Raw genomic sequence first — 27,719 nt, 5'->3', positions numbered from 1 at the left:
TTTAGTAGCAGTATTTATAGTTTTCTAGAGATGCATTTTCTAGTTGGTGGAATCTATTTGGCAACTTATTTGAAGGAGGTGACTCTTTTTGGAGGAGGCCCAAGAAAGGGGGTGAGACCATAGAGCACATATGGAGAGAGGCAGCTAGGGAGGTACTTCTGTGTGCTTCACCAGACTATCAGCTGCCTCTTCTACCTGTTCAAATACTGCATGGGCTGCAAGTACATAGCCAAGTCCTCTGGACATTGAAATACAGAATTGTATCTTTTCTAGGGAAAATGCCTGTATAATAAGGAATTTGGCCCTCCCCAAAGAGAGGTCTGGCCTTTTTCCCATGTTCCTGGGAAGTAAACTCTAAACCCTTGGAATTTCCTGAATGACAAGAATGTCTTTGTTATTCATAGTGGGCCCCTTAGACAACACCTGATAGTTTATGCTAACAAGATGACTCAATTGGGGTTAGCCACACCTGATAATCCTAGGGTGGGGACTGACCTTGACACAAAGACCAACCACATGGTTTAAGTTAGGGGCTTTGGGTCAAGCCATGGCAGTCCCTAGAGACTGAGTTCAACCACATTGGCAATAGATCAATCAATTATGTCTACGTAATGAAGTTTCAATGAAAACCTGGGGTGAGCTTCGCGAGTTAGCAATATTCAATGCATATTTTCACACAATGATGCAATGAGGGTAACACGTCCTGAGGACAACAGAAGTTCCACATTTGAACCCTATGCATTTCCTCCTTTGGATCTGTAGCCTTTCTCTGCAATAAACTGTAACCAAGAGTATAATAACTTCAATGAATTCTGTAGCCTTTCTAGTGAATTATTAAATTTGAGGGTGGTTTTGAGAAACCCCAGAACTCGAAGCTGGTGTCTTGTGTGGATTCTACCCTCTAACTATGTGGTTGAACCCCAACTCCCTGCAGTTGGGGTCAGAAAGTTTAAGCAGACTTGGTAGTGTGGAGGACTGTGCCCTTAACCTCCCAGTTTGACTATGTAGTGTCTTAACCTAAAATAGTGAAGTCATGCAAAATCAAACTGAGGTGCAGAGGGCATTTCTTTTTTCATGTTTTCAGCCCAGAATTTCTCTTAGTGTTGATAAATAAGTTTGTTTGTTTATGAAATGCAAGCAATTTACTAACAGCTGTATTGGAACATTCTGGGAATGACATGTCAGCCAGGCATTTATCTTTGTATCCCATTGCAGCTTTTACCAACATTTCTATTTCTTCGTATTGAACAAAGACAATGATGGTGTTGCAATAGTCCACACAGGGTACACAATGATCGTCTGCAGAATTTCTGTTTATATCCACCAAAACTCAAAGGAATATCCATTTACTGACCAGGCTGAGGAAATCATCTGACTAAGAAGTATGAATGCTATAAATTGTACAATGTCTTGACCATTCAATTGCCTCATATGTATTTTATGATTAATGCTGTATTTACTTTTTTAAAATTTTCTTATCAAGTTTATTCACTTGCGGGTTTTTTTAAATAATTCAATTTTATTGAGATATATTCACATACCATGCAGTCATATAAAGCATACAATCAGTTGTTCACAGTAGCATCATAAAGTTGTGCATCCATCACCAAAATCAATTTTTGAAACTTTTCATTACCACACACAAAATTAATAAGAATAAAAATTAAAGTGAAAAAGAACAATTAGAGTAAAAAAGAACACTGGGTGCCTTTTTTTTCTTTGCCCCCATTTTTCTACTCATCTATCCATACACTGGGCAAAGGGGAGTGTGATCCACATGGCTTTCCCAATCACATTGTCACCCCTCATAAGCTACATTATTATACAATCATCCTCAAGATTCAAGGGTCCCAGGTTGCAATTCAATAGTTTCATGTATTTACTGCTAGCTATTCCAAGTCATTAGAACCTAAAAAGGGTTATCTATATTGTCCGTAAGAGTGCCCACCAGAGTGACCTCTCGGCTCCTTGGAATCTCTCAGCCACTGAAACTTATTTCATTTCCTTTCACATCCCCCTTTTGGTCAAGAAGATGTTCTCCACCCATGATGCCAGGTCTAGATTCCTCCCCAGGAGTCATATTCCACCTTGCCAGGGGGATTTACACCCCTGGGTGTCTGATCCCATGTAGGGGGGAGGGCAGTGATTTTACCTTTCAAGTTGGTTTAGCTAGAGAGAGAGAGCCACATCTGAGCAACAAAGAGGCATTTGGGAGGAGGCTCTTAGGCACAATTATAGGCAGGCCTAGCCTCTCCTGTGCAGGAACAGTCTTCCCAAGGGCAAGTCCCGTGATTGAGGGCTCAGTCCATCAAGCCCACCAGTCCCCAAGGTTTGTGAGCATGTTAGCACCATCAAGGTGGGGAAGCCCAACAACCCTGCATTCCCCCCCAGCATTGTTCATGTTAGTGGTGGCATATAATATTTCTCTTTTTCTGTCTGGCTTATTTCACTCAGCATTACATCTTCAAGGTTCATCCAAGTTGTCATATGTTTCATGACATTGTTCCTTCTTACTGCTGCATAGTTTTCCATTGTGTGTATATACCACATTTTATTCATCCACTCATCTGTTGAAGGACATTAGGGTTGTTTCCATCTCTTGGCAATTGTGAATAATGCTACTATGAACATTGACGTGCAGATATCTGTTCGTGTCACTGCATTCCGATCTTCCGGGTATATACCAAGAAATGCAATTGCTTGATTGAAGGGTAACTCTATACCTAGTTTTCTAAGGAACTGCCAGACTGACTTCCAGAGTGGCTGAACCATTATACAGTACCACCAACAATGAATAAGAGTTCCAACTTCTCCACATCCTCTCCAGCATTTGTAGTTTCCTGTTTGTTTAATGGTAGCCAATCTAATTGGTATGAGATGGTATCTCATTGTGGTCTTAATTTGCATCTCTCTAATAGCTAGTGAAGCTGAACATTTTTTCATGTGTTTCTTGTCCATTTGTATTTCCTCTTCAGAGAATTGTCTCTTCATATCTTTTGCCCATTTTGTAATTGGGCTGTCTGTACTATTGTCATTAAGTTGTAGGATTTCTTTATATATGCAAGATATCAGTCTTTTGTCAGATACATGGTTTCCAAAAATTTTTTCCCATTGAGTTGGCTGCCTCTTTACCTTTTTGACAAATTCCTTTGAGGTACAGAAAATTCTGAGTTTGAGGAGATCCCATTTATCTATTTTTTCCTTTGTTGTTTGTGCATTGGGTGTAAGGTCTAGGAAGTGACCTCCTACTATAAGGTCTTAAGATGTGTCCCTATATTATCTTTTAGGAGTTTTATGGTACTGTCTTTTATATTGAGGTCTTTGATCCACTTTGAGTTAATTTTTGTGTAGGGTGTGAGGTAGGGGTCTTCTTTCATTCTTTTGGATATGGATATCCAACTCTCCCAGCCTCATTTGTTGAAAAGACTGCTATGCCCCAGTTCAGTGGTTTTGGGGGACTTATCAAAGATCAGTTGGCCACAGATCTGGGGATCTATCTCCAAATTCTCAATTCAATTCCATTGCTCAATACAGCTATCTTTGTGACAGTACCGTGCTGTTTTGACTACTGTGGCTTTATAATAAGCTTCAAAGTCAGGGAGTGTAAGTCTTCCCTCTTCGTTTTTCTTTTTTAGAGTGTTTTTAGCAATTCAAGGCATCTTCCCTTTCCAAATGAATTTGATAACGAGCTTTTCCAAGTCTGCAAAATAGGTTGTTGGAATTTTGATTGGGATTGCGTTAGATCTGTAGATGAGTTTGGGTAGAATTGACATCTTGATGACGTTTAGCCTTCCTATCCAAGAACATAGAATATTTTTCCATTTTTTAAAGTCCTTTTCTATTTCTTTTAGTAGAGTTATGTAGTTTTCTTTGTATAGGTCTTTTACATCTTTGGTTAAGTTTTTTCCTAGATACTTGAATTTTTAAGTGCTATTGAAAATGGTATCTTTTTCTTGATTGTCTCTTCAGTTTGTTCATTTCTAGCATATAGAAACATTACTGACTTATGTGCATTAATCTTGTATCCCGCTACTTTGCTAAATTTGTTTATTAGCTCTAGTAGCTGTATTGTCAATTTCTCAGGGTTTTTGAGATATAAGATCATATCTGCAAATAATGATAGTTTTACTTCTTCCTTTCCAATTTGGATGCCTTTTATTTCTTTATGTTGCTGGATTGCCCTGGCCAGCACTGCTAGCACAATGCTGAATAACAGTGGTGATGGCCGGTATCCTTGTCTTGTTCCTGATCTTAGAGGGAAGGCTTTCAGTCTCTCACCATTGAGTACTATGCTGGCTGTGGATTTTTCATATATGCTCTTTATTGTATTGAGGAAGTTTCCTTCATTTCCTACCTTTTGAAGTGTTTTTATCAAAAAGGGATGTTCCATTTTGTTGAATGCTTTTTCAGCATCTATTGAGATGATCATTTGATTTTTCTCTTTTGATTTGTTAATATGTTGAAATACATTGATTGATTTTCTTATGTTGAACTATCCTTGCATGCCTGCAATGAACCCCACTTGGTCATGGTGTATGATTTTTTAAATGTGTCTTTGGATTCGATTTGCAAGTATTCTGCTGAGTATTTTTGCATCTATATTCATTAGGGAGATTGGCCTCTAGTTTTCCTTTCTTGTAGCATCTTTGCCTGGTTTTGGTATTAGACTGATGTTAGCTTTGTAAAATGTGTTCGGTAGTGTTCCATTTTCTTAAATGTTTTGAAAGAGTTTAAGTAAGATTGGTGTCAGTTCTTTTTGGAAAGGTTGATAGAATTCCCCTGTGAAGCCATCTGGACCTGGGCATTTATTTGTGGGAAGTTTTTTGATGACTGATTGGATCTCTTTGCTTGTGATGGGTTGGTTGAGGTCTTCTATTTCTTCTCTGGTTAGTCTAGGTTGTTCATTTGTTTCCAGGAAATTGCCCATTTCCTCTGTATTATCCAGTTTGTTGGCATATAGTTGTTCATGGTATCCTCTTATAATTTTTTTAATTTCTTCAGGATCCACAGTAATGTCACCTTTCTCATTCATTATTTTGTTTATATGGGTCTTCTCTCTTTTTGATTTGTCAGTTTAGCTAGGGGCTTGTCAATCTTGTTGATCTTCTCAAAGAACCGACTTTTGGTGTTATTTATTCTCTCTATTGTTTTTTTGTTCTCTATGTCATTTATTTCTGCTTTAATCTTTGTTCTTTCTTTTCCTCTACTTGGTTTAGGATTAGTTTGCTGTTCATTTTCTAGCTTCTTCAGATGCTCCATTAGTTCTTTGATTTTAGCTCTTTCTTCCTTTTTGGTGTTTGCATTTAGTGCTGTAAATTGCCCCCTCAGTACCGCTTTTGCTGCATCCCATAGGTTTTGATATGCTGTGTTCTCATTTCCATTTGTTTCTATATATTTAGCAATTTCTCTTGCTATTTCTTCTTTAACTCACTGATTGTTTAGGAATGTGTTGTTTAACCTCTAGGTATTAGTGAATTTTCTAAGTCTCTGATGGTTATTGACTTCTAATTGTATTCCATTGTGGTCAGAGAATGTGCTTTGAATAATTTCAGTTTTTTTAAATTTATCGAGGCCTGTTTTATGTCCCAGCATATGGTCTATTCTGGAGAAAGTTCCATGATCACTAGAGAAGAATGTGTATCCTGGTGATTTGGGATATAATGTTCTATATATGTCTGTTAAATCAAATTCATTTATCAGATTGTTTAGGTTTTCAATTTCCTTGTTGGTCTTCTGTCTTGTTGATCTGTCTATAGGAGAGAGTGATGTGTTGAAATCTCCCACAATTATTGTGAAAACATCAATTGCTTCCTTCAGTTTTGCCAGTGTTTGTAGCATGAATTTGGGGGCTTCTTGATTGGGTGCATAAACATTTATGATTTTTATTTCTTCTTGTTGAATTGCCCCTTTTATTAGTATGTAGTGGCCTTCTTTGTCTCTCGTAACATCCTTGCATTTAAAATCTGTTTTATCTGAGATTAATATTGCTACACCTACTTTCTTTTGGCTGTAGCTTGCATGAAATATTTTTCTCCGTTCTTCTACTTTCAATTTCTTTGTGTCCCTGTGTCTAAGATGAGTCTCTTGTATGCAACATATTGATGGCTCATATATTTTGATCCATTCTGCCAATCTATATATTTTGATTGGGGAGTTTAATCCATTTACATTCAATGCTATTACTGTGAAGGCATTTCTTGAATCAGCCATCCTATCCTTTGGTTTATATTTGTCAGATATATTTTTTCCCTCTCTCTCTTATTGCCCTTTAATGAATCAGTATTGAATCGCTTTCGTACTGAACCTTTCTCCATATCTCTCTCTCCTTTCTTTGTTTCTCTGTTGGTAGGGCTCCCTTTAGTATCTCAAGTAGGGTAGGTCTCTTGTTAGCAAAATCTTTCAGCATTTGTTTGTCTGTGAAAATTTTAAGCTCTCCCTCAAATTTTAAAGAGAGTTTTTGCTGTTCCCTCACAAAATCTTTGAACAAGTAGCAAAAAAATAGCAAAATGTTCTTCCTCAAAACTCCAGAAAACAGTTAAAGTGTTGCAGTAACCAGGCAAGGGATGAATCATGTAAAGAACCTAAAGTCCCTTCACTTTCAACCTACTTGTGCCTCTGAATTTAAGGTGAGTTTTTTGTAAACAGTATACAGGTAGGACATGATTTTTTATCCATAATGCCAATCTCTTCCTATGGCTTGTAAAGTTTAATCCATTTACGTATAAATTAACTACAGATAGAGAGGTGAGAAGATGGTGGCATTGGGAAGTGTGGAATTTAGTTTGCCCACTAGGAACTGTCTGGAACAACTGTTTGGAGGATTTCCAAGGTATGATGCACATTGTACAACAGCCAGGAATGATTTGAAGGGCTGAGACTAACTGACAAATCACAGCACAGAACTGTAAGTAAATTATTCCTTGCTCTGGAGGCTGCTGCTCCTCCCCCATGGCACAGCAGGCTGACTCAGAATCTCTCCCTGGTGGAAAACAGAAGCCCTTTCTACAAGGATCAAGGGAGGGCGTGCTCAACCACACTCTAATTGAAGATTTGATTAACAAATTTGGACTGCCAGATACCAGCTCTGAATACAGATAAATCTGCAATGCAAACAAGAAATAAACTGGGAGATCTGTATTTATCCCACTCCCAGCAGGGAGAAGACAGGTTGATGGGAAAAAAAAACAAAAACAAAAACAAAAACAAAAACAAGCAAACAGAGACTTATGGAGTTTGATGAGCTCAAGGCAGCATTGATGGAAAAAAAAAAACACAGACAAACAGAGACTTCTGGAGTTTGAGGAGCTCAGAATACCAGGAAAAGGCTGTGCCCCAAGAAAAGGGGCAGATACAGTGAGTACCAACTCTTGCTCTTGATTGGAAAATCAGGGCTATGGACTGGCTCTGAGATCAGATTATTTTTTTAAGCAGCCCATTAAATAAAGGAGCAGGCATTCTCTGTGTTCAGCCCTGCCCAGGCAAGGGTGGGAATAGGGCTGACTGAAAAAAAAGGTAACTAATCAGGTGGAGGAGATAGCTCTAAAGAGCATATCTTTCCCAAGGAAGGGGGGTGGGGGAGAGGGCCCAGTGCAAGTGGCAGCTCTCACTCGGAGAATTTATACCCCCAGGGCTGGGATGTCAGCAGCAGTTTCAACCTACAAAAAGTGGAGCACAGCCTGTCTCAAACAGCCTCCAGTGGGGGGTGGTATGGAGAGGGTGGGAAGGGGAGTGCTTGAGCGTCTTGTAACTCTTGCAACCTGCAGGGAACAGGGGCTGAAGAGTGGCTCCCCTGCCCCTCCCCTCAGAAAAAAAAGTGGGGGCAAGAGCCAGCACAGTGACTGTTATTTAAATAATTCAGACCCCAGGAGCTGGAAAATAGTAGTTTACGACCACCTTCAGCCTCAGCCTCAGTCTCAACCATGCTCCTGACATAGATGGGATCTGCTGAGAAATAAAGGTAGAGTACTTCTTTAGGCCTGTGGGGAGCAACAGGCTGACAAGTGCCATCTGCTGTGCAGAACAGGAAAAGCACAGAATTAAGAGGCTTCACAGAAAAGACTGGCACCCTGCTGGGTCTCATCACCAGGAACTTTTATACTGATTACACCCCCTTCATGAGTCCTGGGTCTGTCTTGCCTGGGAAAATCTGACCGGAATCAATCTTATCTAGCTGGACCCTCTTCCCAGAGCCAGACCTCCAGGTAAAAGTTGCCAGAGGTAATGAAAGGAGTGTTAAAACATATAGAGGCAAAAACAGAACAAAACAAATAAGCAGCAGATCAACATTCCCTGAGGAGGAAGAGGAAAAAGAAAGCTTTTTACTGGGGGTGAAACAACTGCACAAAAAAAGGGCACTCTCAAAAAACTTCCATATGGACAGGGCAAGAATTAGAAAAATAAGAGCAGAAAAATTCTGATCAGGTAAACAGACGCTATACTAGAGGTCTAGAATAAGTTGAACCAAATGTCAAAGAACAGTTAGAGAACAAAGCCAACCAACAAGAAAACCCTAGGGAAAGAGATAAATTAATCTAAGAAAATCAGATGCCTAGACACCAGCAAAAAAAACACATGGTACGATATATTTAAGATACTGAAAGAGAAAAACTGCCAACCAAGAATTCTATATCTGCCAAAACTGTCCTTCAAAAATGATGGAGAGTTTAAAGTATTTACAGATAAACAGAACTGAGAGAGTTTGTGAACAAGAGGCCTGTTCTAGAAGAAATACTAAAGGGAGAACTAAAGACAGATAGTAAAAGACAGGAGAGAGAGGTTTCGAAAAGTGTGTAGAAATGAAGATTATCAGTAAGGGTAAGTAAAAGGATAAAGAGAAAGAAACATAAGGTATGACATATAAAATCCAAAGGACAAAATAGTTGAAGAAAGTACTGTCTTTACAGTAATAACATTAAATGTTAATGAATTAAATTCCCCAATCAAAAAAACATAGACTGGCAGAATGTGTTAAAAAAAAAAAAAAAAAAAAACAGGGTCCATCTATATACTGTCTACAGGAGACTCACTTTAGACTCAAGGACAAAAACAGGTTGAAAGTGAAAGGGTGGAAAAAGATATTTCACATAAACAACACATAAACAACAACCAGGAAAGAGTGGGGGTAGCTATACTAAATTAAATATTGATGATGCAGGATTTTTTTCCTGCCACTTTGCTATCTGGCTTTTCGTATCTTATACCTTTTTTTTTTGTCCCTGAATTCTTCCATTAATGCCTATTTTCATATTCATTTGATTTTTTAATGTACCATTTTGAGTCCCTTTTATTTTCCTTCTCTGTGTATTTTTCAGGTACTTATTTGTCGGTAACATGGGGCTTAAATTTAACATCCTAAATCTATAACAATCACATTTGATTTAACATCAACTTAACTTCAGTAGTGTACACAAACACTATTTCTATACCTTTCTACAACCCCCACCTTTTTGTGTACTTGTTACAAATTATATGTTTATACATCTATGTCTAAAACCATATATTTATCATTACTTTTTATGCATTGTAATTTTAAAACCTATAAGGAGTAAAAAGTGGAATTTCTTATCAAAAATACAATACAGTAGTACTGCCATTTATAATTACTCACATGGTCAATTTACAAGAGACCTTTATTTATGCCTCTTTCATCCACTGTTTAGTGTCCTTTCATTTCAGGTGAAAGAACACCCTTTAGCATTGCTTGTAGGGCAGGTCTAGTGGTGACAAACTCACTCAACTTTTGTTTATCTGGGAATATCTTAATCTCTACCTCATTTTTGAAAGACATTCTTACTACATAAAAACTTCTTGGTTTGCAATTGTTTTCTTTTAGAATTTTAAATATTTCATCCACTGCCTTCTTGCTTCCATGGTTTCTGATGAGAAATTGGCACTTATTTTTATTGGGTCTCCCTTGTGCATAACATGTTGCTTTTCTCTTGCAGCTTTCAGAATTCTCTCCTTGTCTTTGGCATTTGACAGTTGAACTAAAATATTTTTGCTTTGTTTTCCTCTAAAAATTTTATTGTTTTAGGTTTTACATTTAGGACTATGGGTCAATTTTATATCATTATAAATAGCATTTTAAAATTCAATTTCCAGTTGTTCATTGCTATATAGAGAGATACAATTGATTTTTGTATATTCTTGTATCCTGCAACCTTGCTAATTAGTTCTAGTCCCAGTAGCTTTTTTGGTGATTCCAATGGATTTTCTCCATAAAGACTGCTTTAATTCTTCCTTTCCATTCTAGGTGCCTTTTATTTCTAGAACCTCCAGTACAATGTTTAATAGAAGTGGTGAGAGAGGATGTCATTGTCTCTTTCCTGATCTTAGTGGGAAAGCATTCAGTCTCTCACTGTTGAATATACTTTTAGCTGTAGGATATTTGTATATGTCCTTTATCAAGTTTAGGATGTTCCTTTCTGTTCCTAGTTTGCTAAGAATTCTTACCAGGAAAGGATGTTGGAACTTGTCAAATGCTTTTTCTGTGTTTATTGAGATGATCATATGGTTTTCTTTTTTAAATGTATTGATATGTTGAATTACATTGATTGATTTTCAAATGTTAAGCTCACACTACATTCTTGAGATTAAACCTCATTTGGTTACAATTTATTGTTCTTCTAGTATTTTGTTGAATTCAATTTGTTAAAATTTTATTTAGAAATTTTACATCTGTGTTCATGTGCAGGGGTCTGCATACTAAAGCCCAGAGGCCAAATTAATTTGCATCCTGTTTCTGCATAGCCATGAGCTAAGAGAAGTTTTTGCATTTTGAAGCATTGTTGAAAAAGAAGAAACCACGGTAGCAGCAGAGAAAGTAAGTGGCCTACAAAGACTAAAATATGTATTATTTGGCTCTTTATAGAAAACATTGGGCAACTCCTGTTCATGAGGGATATTAGTCCATAGTTTTCTTTGGTGTAATGTCTTTGTCAAGGTTTTGGTATCAGAGTAAACCAGCCATGTAGAATGAGTTGGAAAGTATTTTCTTCTCTTCAATTTTTTGGAAGAGTCTGAGTGGACTGTTATTATTTTTTTCCTTAAAAGTTTAGTGGAATTCACCAGTGAAGCCATCAAGGCCTAGTTTTCTTTGTGGGAATGACTTTAACCAAAGTTTCAATTTCTTTAATATGTACTGTAATAATTATCTGTTTTTTCTTGAGTGAACTTTGGTAGTTTGTGTCTTTCAAGGAATTCATCCATTTCATCTAAGTTGTCAAATGTATTGGCATAAAGTTTTTCATAATAAATACTTTTAAATGAAAAAAGTTAACTAATGAAAATATTAATCATATATTATCAAAACAACTACGGTAGAGTTATGTTTTAAAATGTCCATGATTAGAGAAGTGCACTAGAAAGGAAAGAAAGTCAGACCCTAAATTTTGAGTAGCATGATTCTCATTAGATCCTAGGGAAGCATAATAATTTCTTTTCTCATCACAAGATGATCAGTTAAAATACTTAAGTAGTCATTTAAAGAACAATGTGCCCTGGCAGCAGCAAACAGTTCTTGACTTGGGAGTTTCCTAGTTCATCAAGAGAAATACCTTCAGTGTTATAAAATCCATCCTTGGGTTGCTTTAATCTCCTGTAATAACCAATACTCAATACTTTTCTAACAGAATCTGCTTCACACAATGGTATATAGAACTGCTTAAAGAAATTATGTATAAGTTTTAATAAATAATCAGACTAGGAAAAAAGAAATATTTGTTGAAACTTTATTTGTATAATGTGGGAAAACTCACAGAAAAAAGGTCTTCATCATTTCAGTAATCACAGAAAAAGTATTATGTTACAGTTATAATTAAAGGGGAAAGTTCACACCAGACCATAAAGACTCATTTTGTCTTCTCTTCTCCCTGCAATATGACAAAACATATTAAGTACTAATTAAATGAATAGGTACAGAAGATAACTGGTTCTATTATTTTAAATCAGAGGAACATTAGATATATATGGCATTCTCTTAAGCCTTTGAAATAATCCAAAATATTTTTGAGTTAGTTGAGTCATTAATTTAACATTGTGGACATAATTTTATTCCAGAGTTTTTAAAATAAACTTTTAAAAATGAATTATATATATATTTTTAAGTAAAACATTTAGTGGTAGCTCTTAGGATGTATCTTGCGGTGATTGATATTTGGGAAGAATCAACATTAAAATTAGGTCTATCTGAATTTTTTGGTTACCTGAATGCAGTTTAAACTCCCAAAGCAGCACGAGTTTTTGAAATCAGTTTGTGACCCTAAAAATTAAGAACAAATAAGAATCATCAGAGAAAGGAATGATAACTCTCCGTTATCCAAGAGTGAAGTCACAAGTTTGTAGATTAATTGAGTTAAAAATAAAAATTACACATCTCCAATACCAGCAAGCAGGGACAGTGGAAGTCAGAGAGAGGAAATATCTACCCACATCAATAGCAGATTGTGTTTTTCCTCTACCAATACCCAAATCCTCACCAATATTCATCCCACCTTTCTCTTTTCTCCACAAATCCCAAGAAATTATAAATTAAAAGATTTGCAGAGAAAACTCTACTATTTGTTAATACTTTTTATATCTAAGTAAATGTCTTCTCAAATCAGAGGACATTAATCTTTTATCATACTTATCAGAAAAAGTTTAGATCACATAATTTTTATCAGTTTTATCAGATGTTATCTGTGCCCTACTAACCTCTCCCACCCCACACCCATATTGATAAGTGAAAACCTAATTACTTCACTTATAAGGAAAACTCTATGTTCTGAAACATTATGTCTTTGGAGTTAATGTGTATTAAAACATGTTCAGATGAAATCGGCAAAAAGTCTGAATTGCAGAATATCTTTTAAAAATATAATGATGTTATATTCAAGTATATTTAGTAATACAAAATATTTTGTATTATTTTGTATTTAGTAATACAAAATAAAGGTTTGCAAAATGTAGCCAATAACACATCCAACTAAGATAACTAATTAGATTAAGTTAATTCTTATTTAATACTCTGATGATATACAAAGGCATACTCCTAAATTGAGTTCAAAAATCTTTAAAAATATTTTCTATAAAAATTTCCCTGATAATCTTGTTTGCAGAATTAATTTGCTGTTAAATCCTTTTAATCCATTTAGCTGAATTAGTAAATTTTACTCCAGAAACGGTCCAGATTATTACCAAAGTATGCCAATTAATGATGTATTCCCTTTCAAGTTTTCTCCACCAGGAAAAGAAATAAAAATGACTAAATCTCTTAGTATATTTTAAAATTATAATTCTTCCTAATATTAGGTTATGGGAAATCTGTGATTATTTTTTAATCTCATAAAATTATTTAATGTATGTCTAAATGAAATTTAAATCTTTGTGGCATTATTTTCAAGTTGCCAATATGTGGGATATTCTTTCCATTATTCAATACAGAAATTTCTGGAGCAAGTATCTTCAGTGTGAAAATGAGCAGCACATACCTCTTCTGCAAAGCAGACTTCTTGCTCCTGGCTTTGGCAGCACTTCTCCAATAGGTGAGAGAAATCTGCAATGGCAGCCTCAAGTTGTTCCTCTGTTATTTGTAGCTTGTGCTTCACAAGGTTAATAAGAAACCTGTGATTTAAAATAAGCAAAATACAAGAGAAGTCCGGTATGCAGTGGCATTTTTCTAAAGTCTTTCTACTCAAGAATTTTCAGAGCCCTAGCAACCCTTTCTCTAAACCCTCACCTACCACTCCATCCCCACAGTTAACACAAACACCTTGTCCAATCCCTTCATCAGGAAGACACAGGCTGGAAACATGCAGGTGTTCCACTGGTCCCAACTCATGCAGAACAATAAAAGACCATTTCAGAGTTTCTCAAAACCAACGAGTGAAATTTGGTCTTTTCCTACTTGTCTGGAATATCCTTTCCTATTCGCTCTTCTAAAGAATGTCTTATCCAAACTTAAAGGCCAAAATCTGTCTTGCTTTCCAAATCCCCAACATCCACAATTATTACACCCATATATGAATGCTGGCACCCCTAACTGCCCACACTACTCATTTAACAATGCTTCTGTGTTGGGATTAGTGTTGATCAGAGGAACACAGAAGGCTTGAGGGAGGAATTGGCACTCTCAGTGTACTTCGAAGCATGTCTTAATTTTAATGGGGAAAAATGAAGAACAGGTTTCCTGAAATGAAAGAAGACTGTGGACAAAGCATGCAAGCATTGAAATGCATAGGAGTTTGCAGAATGTGGGAATTGCATCTCTACTGCCATTACAGAATGCTTCCTATAATGAATTGAAACCATACTGCATGGTTGAATCCATTTTTATGGTTATTCTTTTCAAAGCATAAATAATGTAAAATAATATTCAACAGTCTTTCCATTGCTTGAAATGGAAGTATCCAGACTTATTGCAAAGATTCATTTCCCCAACATAAATTGCCCAATTTTCCTCAACCCCAGAATGCACAATAGTTATAACTGGAAATAATTTACAGATGGGAAATCATCTGCCCTGCTGAATTTTTACAAACCTACTTCCCAAGGAGGCTAAAAGGACACTGAGGCAAAACTATTTTGAAAGACATTGAATGTGCTTTGAGATAATAATGTTGTCACAGTACCCCCAAGAGTGTTAAGTGTGCAAAGTAGCAGTCTCAACTACTATTTGTGTTGTTGATCTTCTCCATGCTAGCAAGTAACAATTTCTTACTCTTGCTTCATCATTTGCAGCGCTACACCCTGAGCTTGGCACAGATCCTTATGGAAGAGGAACTTGGCAGCAGAGAATGATGGAGGGACATATGTTTCATCCACCACCAAGTTGCTAAAGCATGGCCTCCTGTTGGCATATGAGGAAGTGCAGCAGTGGCCGAAACCAGGGTTCACAGGAGTCGCTTCATGCCTGATGCATAATTCTCCAATAATTTGGTCAGCCTTAAGAAAACGGGAGAAAAGAAAGGCAAGAGATTGGACATTGGCCACAAAGTTGATCCAGATTTCCAGAAAACTGTGGCAATAATTTTTAGTGTTTGGTTATTTGTAATTAATGTTATAGGAAATTGTTGTCTTTGTGAAGGGTCACATGCTGCCATATTCTATTCAGCCACTTGTTTGCGATAAACCTCAGCATTTAGCAACAGATACTCCGTATGCGATACTGAAGACAGCCCTTTCAGCTACTTGTGTTAAGTTAGATACATGCTTCCAGGTACATACAAACTTCCAAAAGAAAAAGACTCTGTCCTGACTTAAAGAAATCAATATATGGCTTACCTTTTCCATATAAGTCTAGTTGAGCCTTCCATTTTACTTTGGTATATAGAGAATAAGCCCTTTCTCTTAAACCTTTATAAATATAAAAGCATAAATGTCACCTATATGTATATTTATATACTTTAAAAATATATAAATATATTTAAATAAATATATATTTGTATCTATTTATATCTAATATGCATATATATGTATATAAATATATATAGCTAATCTATAATCCTAATTGAGAAGAAATAGAGCCAAAGTGTGTGTCTTGAGTGTTAAAGGCTTTCCTAATGTAGAATCCTCCTACCTTCCATACTTCAGAGATACTTCCTCAACACTTAGCAATAACTTATAAGAGTTACCACATTTTATGTGCACACTATGTATCAGGGCCGGTATTAAGTGAGTTATATGGAGCACCTCATTTAAGACAGCCATCCTGTGAGGATGGTACAAATTTTATTCTCAAATTTCAGATGACAAAGCTCAGGCTTAGTGAGCTAAATTCCTTGCCCATTGTAACATGAGTAACTAGAAGTGAAAGTGGGATGGGAATGTAAGCACGCGGCCTCCAGAACCTGCACTGCTAAGCCATTACATCATCCTGCTTCCCTACAGCCTTCCAACATGTGGAATTACAATAAATGATAAAGATGATGCTTAACTCCTGAACTTTGGTGAAAAATCCTGACATGAAGACTAGAGAATAACTTATCATCATCAGAAATAGGAAAAGAGAGAAAGTATATTTGCAATTTTGTCCACAATTGTGACTTTAAGGAAAAGTAAGGAAAAAATATTCAACCTATAATCACATGTATGACACTAGTGACATACAGAAGTAAAGATTATTGATGTAAACTAACTGGAAAGTGATTTTAATATTCAAAACATGTGACTGCAAATGACTGACAAAGAGAACAAATTTTACTCAATGCCATAGTATAACTTAAGATTATGATACAAATTGAAACACAAAAGGCAAGAATGTAATATATCTAAAAATAAAATGACTAATTTTAATCTATCAAATGTGAGGCTTTTTTTAAAAACATTAAGGTAATATTTAGTGAATGCAAAGACTAATTATGAGCTGAATAACTTGTTGGTCATTCTGTCTTTCCTGCACATAATGTGTGCTCAGTCATTGTTGAATAAACTGGTCATGCTTCTACCAGCCATTCTAGAAGGACAGGAAGCCTTACCACATGTCAATCATCCAGAGCTGAGTTCTCATACCCCCCTCAACTGGAAAGTGTTAAACAATCCCAGAAAAGCCTATTTCACATTAGCTTTTTACCATCTCCCCTAAATGGGAATGATGAGGTTTTTCAAGAATAGGGAAGAAAGGAGCTGAGACTAAACAAAACAGGTCCTCACCGCTTCTTCACCACAGGCCAATTGTTTGTCCTCCCTGAGCTGGCAACAAGTGGCTGCTGCAGCAGCCATTTTCCTGGTGAAGGCTATCAGCTCCTGAAAGGTCAGCTGGGGGGCTTTCTTCGCATAAGCAACAAGAAACCTGAAAGAAGCATTTGCAACCAAGTCTTGATGAGTCACTTGTGAGTTTTGGACTCTTTGTTCTCTCTCAAAGACCCTCTATGCTAGCTGGTTCTGATTTCAGAAGGCACGAGGTCAGCGCATTGGTCTCAACCAAGTGATATTTGGACCAACTCTTGAGATGTGTTTACTCTAACAACACTTGCAATACTCCTATTATATCCGCATAGCATACCGGGTGAGGGGTGTCCTCTCTGCAGAGGCTGACTTCTGCTCCCAACCTCAAGAACTCTGTCAATTTTAACTGTGATCTTTTGGTGTTTTAATGATGGCAGAATGGATATCTTTACTGATGAGACTTTACAGGTCATTTTGTTGCTCACTAAAAGGGAACCAGAAAGGCTGCCTTCATGGGAAAGGGGAGGGGAGGGGGAGCCTGAAATGGGCAGTAAGATTCCACTGACTTCCAATCTGAAACAGGGACTGAAATTCACCATTAGCCATGGGTCACTAATTCAGATCGAAATTTCTTTCTTCTGTTAATAATTTTAAATCAAGAAAAATACTATTTACATATTTTGTAATTGATATTCTCCCAATTTCTGGAAGAGCCCACAGCTCCGTTTTGCCAATGCCTGGCTCTCTTGGATGTATTTCTCTAATTCTTCTTCCTGAAAATACAAATATTATTACATACATTGTTTTCTCTTCCTGGACATTTAATTTTGCATGTAAAGATTGACCAATATTATTTTATTTATGAAACCAGTCTTAGAGGTTTTCTCGTATTTGAGAATGAAAGCAAGTGCACTTCGTGGAGATTAAGTTTAAAACTTTGTGACTCATAAAATTTTCTGATGGCAGAACTCAGTCTTTGGATAAAGGGCTACAGTTTTTTCTGCACAATATTCTTGTCTTTCTGGAACTGTTGGAAACTAGTATTATCTTTATTGTATGCATCCAAAGAACTTTCGTTATCATTTTTCTTTCTAAAGTAAGCCACTGATTCTTGATTACTAGTTAATAGGTAGTTAATAACTAGCTAACTAGTTTGTAGCTGTGACTAGCTAACTACTAATTAACAACCAGCTGCTTTCAAACAAACAAAGCATTTTTAATGGATGGTTTCAATCCAGTTTTTCAGATTCTCCCTAAAAATCTAGAGGGACTTACCCCTTTATCTTGGCATTCAAGAGGATTTTCAGATTGGGAGCAGTTCTCCAATAATTCCTGGTATCCTTTAGTAACCCTTAGAATTACTGGGATAGCAAGGTCAGTATTTCTTCTCGAATACTCATAAGCAAATCTAAAATGCATGGGGAGAAAATGGAACTGAGAGACTTTAAAATGAACGGTAAAGAGCCATTACTTTCCTAATTCTTCCTGTGTAACATGGTATGCCTCTCTGGGCAGCTGTCCTCTAAAGAGACCTGGGTAAAGGAAGCCACACAAGTGTCTGGTGGAGATCATTCTCAGTTGTGGAAATCTTACCACAAAGAATTTTCCACTTGAAAAGCTCCTTATATTGAACAAGTAGCTTTAGATGTACATACATATGTACACTTAAAGATAATTTCTGAACCTACTAATTGCATCCCCAGGTTATAGAAATTAGTTAGTAGTCTTCATTTCTGCTACCACTAAATTGTGAATATATGTTTCTTAAATCTGGACTTTGTTTTTGTTCACATAATTTTATCTAGCACTGCAAACAATGTGTGAAATCCCAATTTTAATGCAACAATAGAGTAGTATCCTAAGGGAATATTAAAACGAAAATTGAGCCATTATTTTCATTACCGCATTAGAATCATAGTCTCTTAAATTTAGAGGCCCTTGGAAATCACTAAGTATTATGTCCTAAGGCTGCACAAATCCCTCCTACAATAATGTCTATGGATACATGCTGTACAGTAAAGGAAAATGTACTAACTTGAATGCATGCTTCCCTTAAAGGCAAATAGAATGAGAACATGGTCTATCAACTATATTATAACAAACTATTGTCTCTCAAACTGCCTTAATTGTCTGACAAAAATAAAACATGTATTCAGTAAACATCAGATAAACCATTCCAATAAGAGTCCTCTGTCCAGCATTATCTATTGAGTTAGATTTGGGAGAAAAGTTTTTTAAACATGCACAGTGAAAGAGCACGTTTTTAATTACAAGCTCTTCTTCGTACAAAAATACCCACATTCTATTTGCAAATACAATGGTGGACTTTATATGAGTAGTCTGGGCAGTGAAGACAATGCTTCTGTTTCCAGAGAAGTTGATATAAAATAAAATACAGTTTCTATACAAGCCAGTTAATAAAAGCAACGCTGAAAGCCTCACCATCACAAACTGAACTCCCTAGATACTTATTTCCTACAATATCTACTTAAATCAACTTTAGCTCAGAACATTCCAGCATCATCCTCTCACACTGAGCTCAAAAACCATAGCCATCACTCCCCATTTCAATGCAGCCATTTAAAAGTCTTTACTCATGTGAACATGCATCAACAGTGCATTACCTTCCCAAGAAGAAATCTTTTTCCACTGAAGAAAATTGGTTGAAATCTCTATCTCCTAAAAACCTGTTTAGATTTGGAGATAAGCCCTCAGGTTTGTCATCATTTTCTGCATGAATTATGCATTGAGCGAGTTCAAGTGTGGGCAACTTGCAGCATTCTGCTATTTTGCTTGACAGAGTATCTTGTTGAGAACATATGTAGGACATAATTTCTTGCTGTAATAGGAAAAATAAAGTGTAAATTTCAAAGGTTTATTTTTTAATGAAGAACCTCAGGGCCAGCTCTAGGTATGAAAAGAACTAAGGGGTTGGAAGGGAAGGAGAGAGAAAAGAAGAAAGGAAGGAGGGAGAAGGAAGAAGAAAGAAGGCATTTTACCTTGTCTTTCATTTTAGTACTTTCTCCACACTTTGTCTTTCCTCACTCCTTTCTACCTACCCTTCTTTTCATAGTTATCATAGTCTCATAGTTGTCAGCTAAACCTACCGTCTTATTTTAATGGGTAACTTTTAAAAACAGAAAGGTATTCCCCAAATCAAATAACGCACAGATTCCTGTATATTTTTCTACTAGTATTTAAACTTACAATTCTATAAGATTTGCTGCTGATGTCTAAAATAGTGAGCAAACCTTCTGCTCTGTCTTCCTCAGAATAAGTTACAGTGACCCACTGTGGGCTCAGAGAACAGTATAGAATGAAATGCCAGTGCATCTCAGTGGCCATAAAGAGGCAGGGCTTACATATCCTTGCTATGGGACTTAAAAATCTGTGCATTCTCAGCAGGGACAATTAGAACGCATATTAAGTCATAAAAATCCAACTTACATGCCACATTGCAATTAATTTTTCCATGTTAAAGCCAAAGGGTGATTACGAGCTCCAACTACTGAAAAATTAATTTTTGAAAATGACTATGCAAGTCAGTAAAATTATCAATGAAAGACCAAGACAACCAACCACAAGGAAAAACAAAATAATGTTTGTTTATATCCCTAGTATGCAGGCAAATACTTCTAGAAGGGGAAAAATGAGTGAAGTAGTAAAGTCTGTCTTCAGGCTGGCCTTTCCGTTCATCTTCCCCAACTCCTCACACCAGGATTCCCCACCTGTGCTCAAGGGCTGGACCACCACCCTACGGCCTCCCCTGCAGCCTGGACTTCTTGTGACTTCCAACACTCTCTCACACAAAGTGCCATGAGAATGGGCTGAAATGAGCACTTTATCTTCACTTTCAGCCTTCCGGAACAATATTCCAACCTGGGTTATCAACCTATTTGAATATCCAAAAATAATGATTTCCCACCTCCTTCGAAAGGAGGGCATAGTAATTTGAGGATGGAGAGACCTCCCATACACTATCTAGGAAGTCTAGGTTGGCCCAAATACTGCATAATTTGCTACTAGCTGTGTCTTGCTTAAGGGATCTGTTGTTGGTATTTTTGCTGTTGTTTTAGTTTTTTAATTCTCTTAGAATTCCTTATTCATGTTTCTCACTGGCATGGCTCCCTTTTTACCTATGACAACAGTTTCTAATATTATTATTTGTGTTGTACTCATTCATTCAACAAACTAAAATTGGGTACCTTCCATGCACCAAGCATTATCCTTGAAGCCCATGGGGATAACAGCAAACTACTGACAGTCCCTACTTCTAAGGCGGTCACTCAGTCTTCTCTCTCCCAACAGACTACAAATCTGTGAAGTCAGCTTGTGTCTTAATTAGGGGTATCACTCACTGTGAAGAGCATGTCAAAAGTACTCAATATATATTTGTCAACTGAAAGAATAAATAGATGGAAAAATGAGTACGTTAAAAGGAAAAAATCCACCCCCCAAATCCTAGGTGGAGGCCTCCCGAGAAATGAAAAGAGCCCTGGTCTCCCAAAAGGAGGGCATCTCCTAAGTGCAAGGCAGGACCAACGAGATGGTTTAAGGCTTACTATCAGCGAGTCTGTAATTTACTCTGTCAACCAGTTACAATCCCCTGTGACCAACTCAAATCAGACAGTTTCCTCCCCTGTAGAACAAGGAAAAAAAGAAAGAAAAGCTGCCACAGGAATTCTAGGGAGGAGAAATATATCATGTTTAGAAAGCAAGACTCTCCACCTCATGTTGCAGACACTCCAGCACATTTCCTCTGCAGCATTCCTCGTGTGTATGGGCCACATCCAGAACCAGTTTCTGAATTTCAGTAAAATTAGCTTTGGAAAACTTCTGACTCAGTTTTGTAAGGGTCCTGTGGGGGGGGGGGGGGGGGGGGGGGGGGAATCAGAAGTCAGTCTTGCTTCTCTCTCAAAATTAAATACTATTTATAGAATATTAATATAGATGCAGCCCCAAAGATGAAGAAATGAAATATTAAAAAGAGAAGGAAAAATCTTTCAAGGCAGAGCCTTGTGATCTGGCTCCAGAATGGAATGGAAACAATTTATCTTTCCCTAAAAATTTTCCTTGGAATTAAGATAAAACCTATCCCTTTTTGTTACTGGTCTCTGATGCTAAGCATTCGGGATCATTGTAGTGAGTGGATAGAAAAGGTTAAAAAATACAGTTAATTAAGAAATAGAGACTCCATTACAACTAGGGTGATTTTTTACTCAGAAGGGGAAAAAACTTCTGAAAATTCAGTGAGGTGTGCATATGTGCAAATCAATGAAGGGAGAAAAAGGTGGAGCAGACAAAACATTTCAGACATGTCATCACACCAAGCCATGTATTGTGGCCCAAAAGGGAAGTAAGAAATAAAAATTCTGTTTTCTTCTCTATATTTCACTGAATTTTAACTGATGTCCCTAGAGCAACTGGTGTAGTTGCTGCTGCTGCTGGAGATGCCTTTCCTTTATAAATTTAGAACATTTAACATTAATTACTTACAGATGTCAAATGAGAAAGTCATTATAGCAATTCATTAATTTACACTTTATTTCTAGGATAAATTTAAATAAAACTAATGAACAAATCTTGGAATTTCTAATAGAATTGGAGGGTAAAGCCTAAATCTGACCTTGTCTAAGAAGATACCAGTCTGTCTTAAAACTTATTCCATGACTAACAGCTTTCATCTAGATCTCTGCCGTGTACAATATTTTTAAAGTTATTTAACAAATGAACAAACAAATAAACAAATATAATGAAGTCTGAATTTATGTACTTAATACTCTTTAATTAGCAGCTTAAATATTTTCCTATCACTCTAAATATCTTAGTAAAATAGAATTGAAGATTACTTGAAATCAGCTGTGTAATTTAAAATTTTCTAGTGGCCACATTAAAAACTTTTTTAAAGAGAAGGTAAAATTCATTTTAATAATGTATTTTCTTTAACCCAATATATCATAATATTGCCAAGTTAATATGTAATGAACACAAGAGCATATTAATGAGATATCTTCCATTCTTTTTTACATATGAAGTCTTCAAAATCTGATGTGTATTTTACACTTACAGCACAAGTCCCCCTTTGCACGAGCCACATTTCAAGTGCTCAGGAGCCACATGTGGTCGGTGGCAGCCACGTTGGACAGCACAGCTCTAAACCACTGGTAATTCTGATTCTTATATCTGATCTTAAGGTCTCAGTTGTCAGGGAACAGATATTTAGAGCTTGCTGACACAGTAGACAAGCAGGTATAATGAAAATAAATCATGACAAGGAACTAGAAAAGCTGGGTTCTAATGGCCAGCAGTATAGCCTTGAGGAATTTGCTTTAATCTCTGGGATTTAGGTTACTCAAGTGTAAATATGAAGAGGATGAACTAGCTGATAGAGCTGAAACTTACATAGCTTGGAAGGTCCGGGTTCCAAAATTTCTCATTACTGCACATGTATGTTGATTTGCCAAGCTGCTTTCTCTTAATTCTTTTGTAATTGATGCTGTCTGGAGATAGAACAAACAATGTATCAAGAAAACACATATTTTCTTTCACAGGCTTTAATAATTAGAAAAACAAAAGTCATAGGTAAAACATGAATATAACAAATATAAAATACATAACATAACTAAAAAAACAAAATGTAAGATTTCATACTAAAAATTATAAATGCCTTATATTTTTGCATAACTTCATTCACTCATTCATTCATTTAGGTTTGTATATATGCATCTGTATCAGATGTATTCATTAAAAATACTTTGAAAACAAAATTATTGTAACTTTCATATTTGGGATAACTGATGAACAACTGTACTTTTAAACAGCTTTAAGACAGATTGTAGTCTGCCAATTTCTTAAATGCCTATTCACAGAAAATAAGATTGCATCACAGTCTGACATTCTTGGAATAGCCAAAATTCTTAAGAAATTTTTGTTGTAGGACTTCTGGTGGCAAGTGATTAATTGTAATTAACTGTAGATGATATTATTCTAGCTCTCTAAACCTAAGAAAGTTATTCATCTCTTTAAACTTAAATTTCCTTGTTTATTAAACGAAAACAATACTTGCACTTCAAGACTGTTCTAAGGATTAAAAGAAACAATGAATATAAAGCATTTAGTATAGATTGTTATGGATTGAATTGTGTCCCCCAAAATAGATATGTTGAAGTTCTAAGCCCCAGTACCTCAGAATGTGACCTTATTTGGAAATAAGGTCATGACAGAGGGAATTAGGCAAGCTAAAATGAAGTCATACTGCAGTAGCACCCTTAAGCCAATATGACTGTGGTCCTTATAAGATAAGGAAATTTGAACAGAGAGAGAGAGACACAAAAGGGAGAACACCACAAATTGCTGGGAAACTACTAGAAGCTAGAAGAGGCAAGGGACAGATTCTGCCCAACAGTTTTCAAAGGACTCATGGCCCCACTGACACCTTGACTCAGACTTCTAGCCTCCAGAACTGTGACACAATAAATTACTGTTGTCTATGCCAACCAGTTTTGATACTTTGTTACAGCAGGCCTAACAAACTAAGACAGGCATCTTTCACTTTATTCTCTCCTTCTTTCTCCTCTGTGACTCCTTCTGCTCCTCCTAATCCTTCTCCTCCATCTTCTTTCACTTCCTTCTTTCATCCTCTACTCCTCTCTCTTTCATTTACATTTTTTATCATCTCCCTTTCTGTCTTTCCTTCTTCATCCCACCAAACTTACTTCCTGAATAATAAAATATATGTTGGCAAATCCAATATTCAGCAGCAAAAAAATGCATTTCCATGCTAACTTTTTTGTTTTAATGAATCATAGCCAGGCATTATGTATCAAGCTAATACCCATATGAATATAATACCTTTGTTTGGAAGCATTCAACTGCATTTTCAGCTTTGCAGCAAGATGGAATTATTTTGTCATAGAGAGCAGCCAAAGAAAGAATTTTAGGTGCATACAGGAAGGGATACCTTCTTGCAGTCTCATAGATGTATCTGTGAAATGAAATAGAGCTATACATTTTACAAACACATAAAAAGAAGACTACTAGTGTTTAACACTAGACTCTGGAATTTAAAGATTCAGATAACAAATGTATGCATTTGACTTTTTCTTTACTGCGTTTCTAAAGCAAAACCAATCGTATTTTTCCATTTGCTGTCAACGATTTTCCTAATTAAAAATCCTCATGAAAAATTTGCTAAGTAAAGATTCCTCATCAGTGCAGGGTGGAATTATCCCCTTTGGCAGTCTCTACAGCAGAGACGTTCTAAACGCAAGCTATTTTGCTGAACTCAGTAGCAACATGGAAGACAGAAATGATTAAGAGTTAGATACAGGTTTCCCCCACAGAAAACCTGGATTTGAAGTCTATCTGTGAGCTCAGCCAATTGTGTTAACCTTCTAAACCTCAATGTCCTCAACTGCAAAAGGGAGGAAAGAGAATGAAGAGGAAGAGATGGAGGAGACTTCAAAGGTTGTATTAATCAGTCATGCTGATACACAGTAAACAAAAACCATGTTTATGTATCTTAAACATTTCTGAATGTCTAACATTTTCTTTTTTAATTTCCAGACAACCTGTGAACACAAAACACCAAATATTTTGCTCTGTAAGAAATTATTTTGTGCAATCCTAATATATTTTTGAAGATATTTGAAAGAAAAAACAAGATGAATCTCAGGAAACTAAAGGAACAGCCTGTGGTCTCTGCTGCATTTAGCATGCTGTGGACACAAAGTTGCACTTAAAGTTGTTCACCTAATTTCCTGGGCAAGACCTCCCCAGATGCAACTCCAAGCATTGTTTCTACTTTTCTGTGCTTTATATAGTCCATCTATAAATTGCAGAAACACTAGATCATGCTTGGTATTGCTCCCTTTCTGGAGTTTTCAAAAACTTTGTTAGATCCTTACCGGTTCATGAACGCCTTCCGATTTTCTTCATACGCCTTACAACTCGTGACAGGTTCTGGAACTTGAAGGGGTGGAATGGATGCCAGAGCAGCCTTTTTGTGTGCTAGAAAGCAGTTGGGTCTTTCCTCCTCACTTTTGCTGCAGCAGTTGGAAAGTCCATACTTTTCAGAAATTTCCCTCTCATGGCAAATTTCTTCCAGAAAGGCAGATAGCTATAGAAAAGATTTCTTTTTAATCATAGACAATTACTCTACTTAAAATTTGTAGAAAACACAAGAGTTTTCTAATATCTGTAATTGGAAATAAATATTGAGAAAATAATTCCCCATATAAATTTTAATATATTTAGTTTCAACCTCATGAGACAGCTTTCTTTGATGTCTTTTCAGAAATGAAATTTTAGTTGTCAGCCTTTGACTATTAAACAAAACTATTTTATTTTAAAAGGAAAAAGACCATTTGGTTAACTGCATCTAACCAAAATGGGCCCATCTGACATGCACAGTAACTTAGACTTTAACCTACAAGTCACCTGTACCTCATCATAATACTCATTATAATATTATACCTCATTATAATACTAGATTATAATTATCAACATGATAATATACATCATCATATTAAGGCTGCCATTTTCTTACATACATTCCGTGACTAAGTATGTAATCAATCTGCACATGCTCAATAACTAAATCACTTCTGATTACTACATCTGGGGCCATTGTACTTATTATCCTAAAACCTGCCCATCTTTTGACACTATAAAACTATCAGAATTACTGCAGTTTGGAGAGACAGATTTTGGACCAAAAGGCCTTCTGCTCTCCTGCTTCGCCTAGCAATAAAATTCTTTGAAACCCCGTCATTTGAGTGCATCGCCAAAGAAATCCACTACCTTAATCTGGTAACATGATGATGCAAACACCCTTAAGAACAACCATTCTGGTGTCCCAGCTTCCTATTTCCTACACAGGGACTGACACTGCCCACAAAGGGTTCATTAGGGACCAGAATTCTTATCAAACAGATGAGATGTTTGGTTGTTTGTTTTGTTTTATTTCTGCACATATATATCTCCTGGTTGATTTATATTGAGAATGAGTTTTCTAAATGCGATTCTAGAAAATTTTGGTCACCACCAATATTTTGAATTATTTTCATTGTGTTTTATGCTACCAACAATTTTGCTTCACAATATATAAGCTTTACTTTTTTATATAAACCATGCTTCCCTCATAGGTACCCATTCCACATGGTATCCTTATTACAAGACATTGATCTAAAGTTGGATATTATTTTCAGATAAAAATAAAAATTTTGATGGGCTAAAAATAGTATCAAACACTTCATGGGTGATAATTCAGATTTAGCTTAAAGCACATTAAAATATACATGCTTCCTTCTTTGCTGCCTTAATGTTATCAAAATCAGACATCAACAGCAATATTCCAAAGAAAGCTGCTGAGAAATACATGTTTCATTCATCTCAAGAAACTTACTATTTAGCTTTTATAACTGCTAATGTTCAGAGGATCCTGGAAATCTTGAGTAGACTCCCAATTCCTAATCCACATAAAAATCATGCCTCTAAGTTTGGACACAAGGTTGCAATAGGAGTGTATTTTGCTCAATCTATACACATTTTTAGAAGATTATGAGAAAAGACAAAACTAGGGATGGGAAATATGAATTTTTATTAAATCGTAGATTTCAGAGTTGGAGAGTACTTTAATTATATCTTTGAAAAGACATCCCCCTTACAATATTGCAGAAACATTGTCTTTTGGCCATTTCACAAACCTCATCATGATAGAAGATTCTCTGGCTATTTTGTCCCAAAATTGGATAGCGCTAATCATTATAAAGCTTTTTCCATATTGAGATAAAACAAACACTATTAACAATTATTTATTGAGTGTCTGCACTGGGACATCCTTATACTAAAAAGTACTTGTCATTTATCTGAAATTCAAATTTAACCAGGCATCGTGCTTTGCCTGTTGTAGCTGTTTGCTAAATCTGGCCACCATAACTACGTGCTGTGCACCTCACATTCACTCTAGTGTATAGTATAATGAAGCCACTGAGGGTGTTCGTTTTGGAGCAATATTATCTGGTTTAAATGCTGGTTCTGCCATTTGCTGGCTCCCTTAAGAAAGCCACATAGTC

At 36.2% G+C, this 27,719-nt stretch overlaps 1 protein-coding gene across 1 annotated transcript in view; it reads right to left on the bottom strand.

Moving 5' to 3' along the window:
* Positions 1 to 11,784: 11,784 nt before the first annotated feature.
* The window catches only part of LOC119529508 (alpha fetoprotein), a 30,348-nt gene continuing 14,413 nt past the window's right edge, over positions 11,785 to 27,719 (bottom strand). The window contains exons 4-15 of the mRNA XM_037829962.1: positions 25,551 to 25,762; positions 24,496 to 24,628; positions 23,047 to 23,144; positions 21,373 to 21,502; positions 19,269 to 19,483; positions 17,920 to 18,052; positions 17,320 to 17,417; positions 16,630 to 16,768; positions 14,699 to 14,922; positions 13,470 to 13,602; positions 12,204 to 12,259; positions 11,785 to 11,870 (exon numbers count right to left, since the gene is read on the bottom strand). Of these exons, the coding sequence (XP_037685890.1) occupies positions 12,215 to 12,259; positions 13,470 to 13,602; positions 14,699 to 14,922; positions 16,630 to 16,768; positions 17,320 to 17,417; positions 17,920 to 18,052; positions 19,269 to 19,483; positions 21,373 to 21,502; positions 23,047 to 23,144; positions 24,496 to 24,628; positions 25,551 to 25,762 (1,560 nt within the window). The 3' untranslated portion in view covers positions 11,785 to 11,870; positions 12,204 to 12,214. The remainder of the gene's footprint in view (positions 11,871 to 12,203; positions 12,260 to 13,469; positions 13,603 to 14,698; positions 14,923 to 16,629; positions 16,769 to 17,319; positions 17,418 to 17,919; positions 18,053 to 19,268; positions 19,484 to 21,372; positions 21,503 to 23,046; positions 23,145 to 24,495; positions 24,629 to 25,550; positions 25,763 to 27,719) is intronic.

Source organism: Choloepus didactylus, chromosome 3, assembly GCF_015220235.1.
Source record: "Choloepus didactylus isolate mChoDid1 chromosome 3, mChoDid1.pri, whole genome shotgun sequence".
NCBI classification, from domain to species: domain Eukaryota; kingdom Metazoa; phylum Chordata; class Mammalia; order Pilosa; family Megalonychidae; genus Choloepus; species Choloepus didactylus.
The sequence above is the reverse complement of the archived record's forward strand: the minus strand, read 5'-3'. Positions and strand labels throughout refer to the sequence as shown.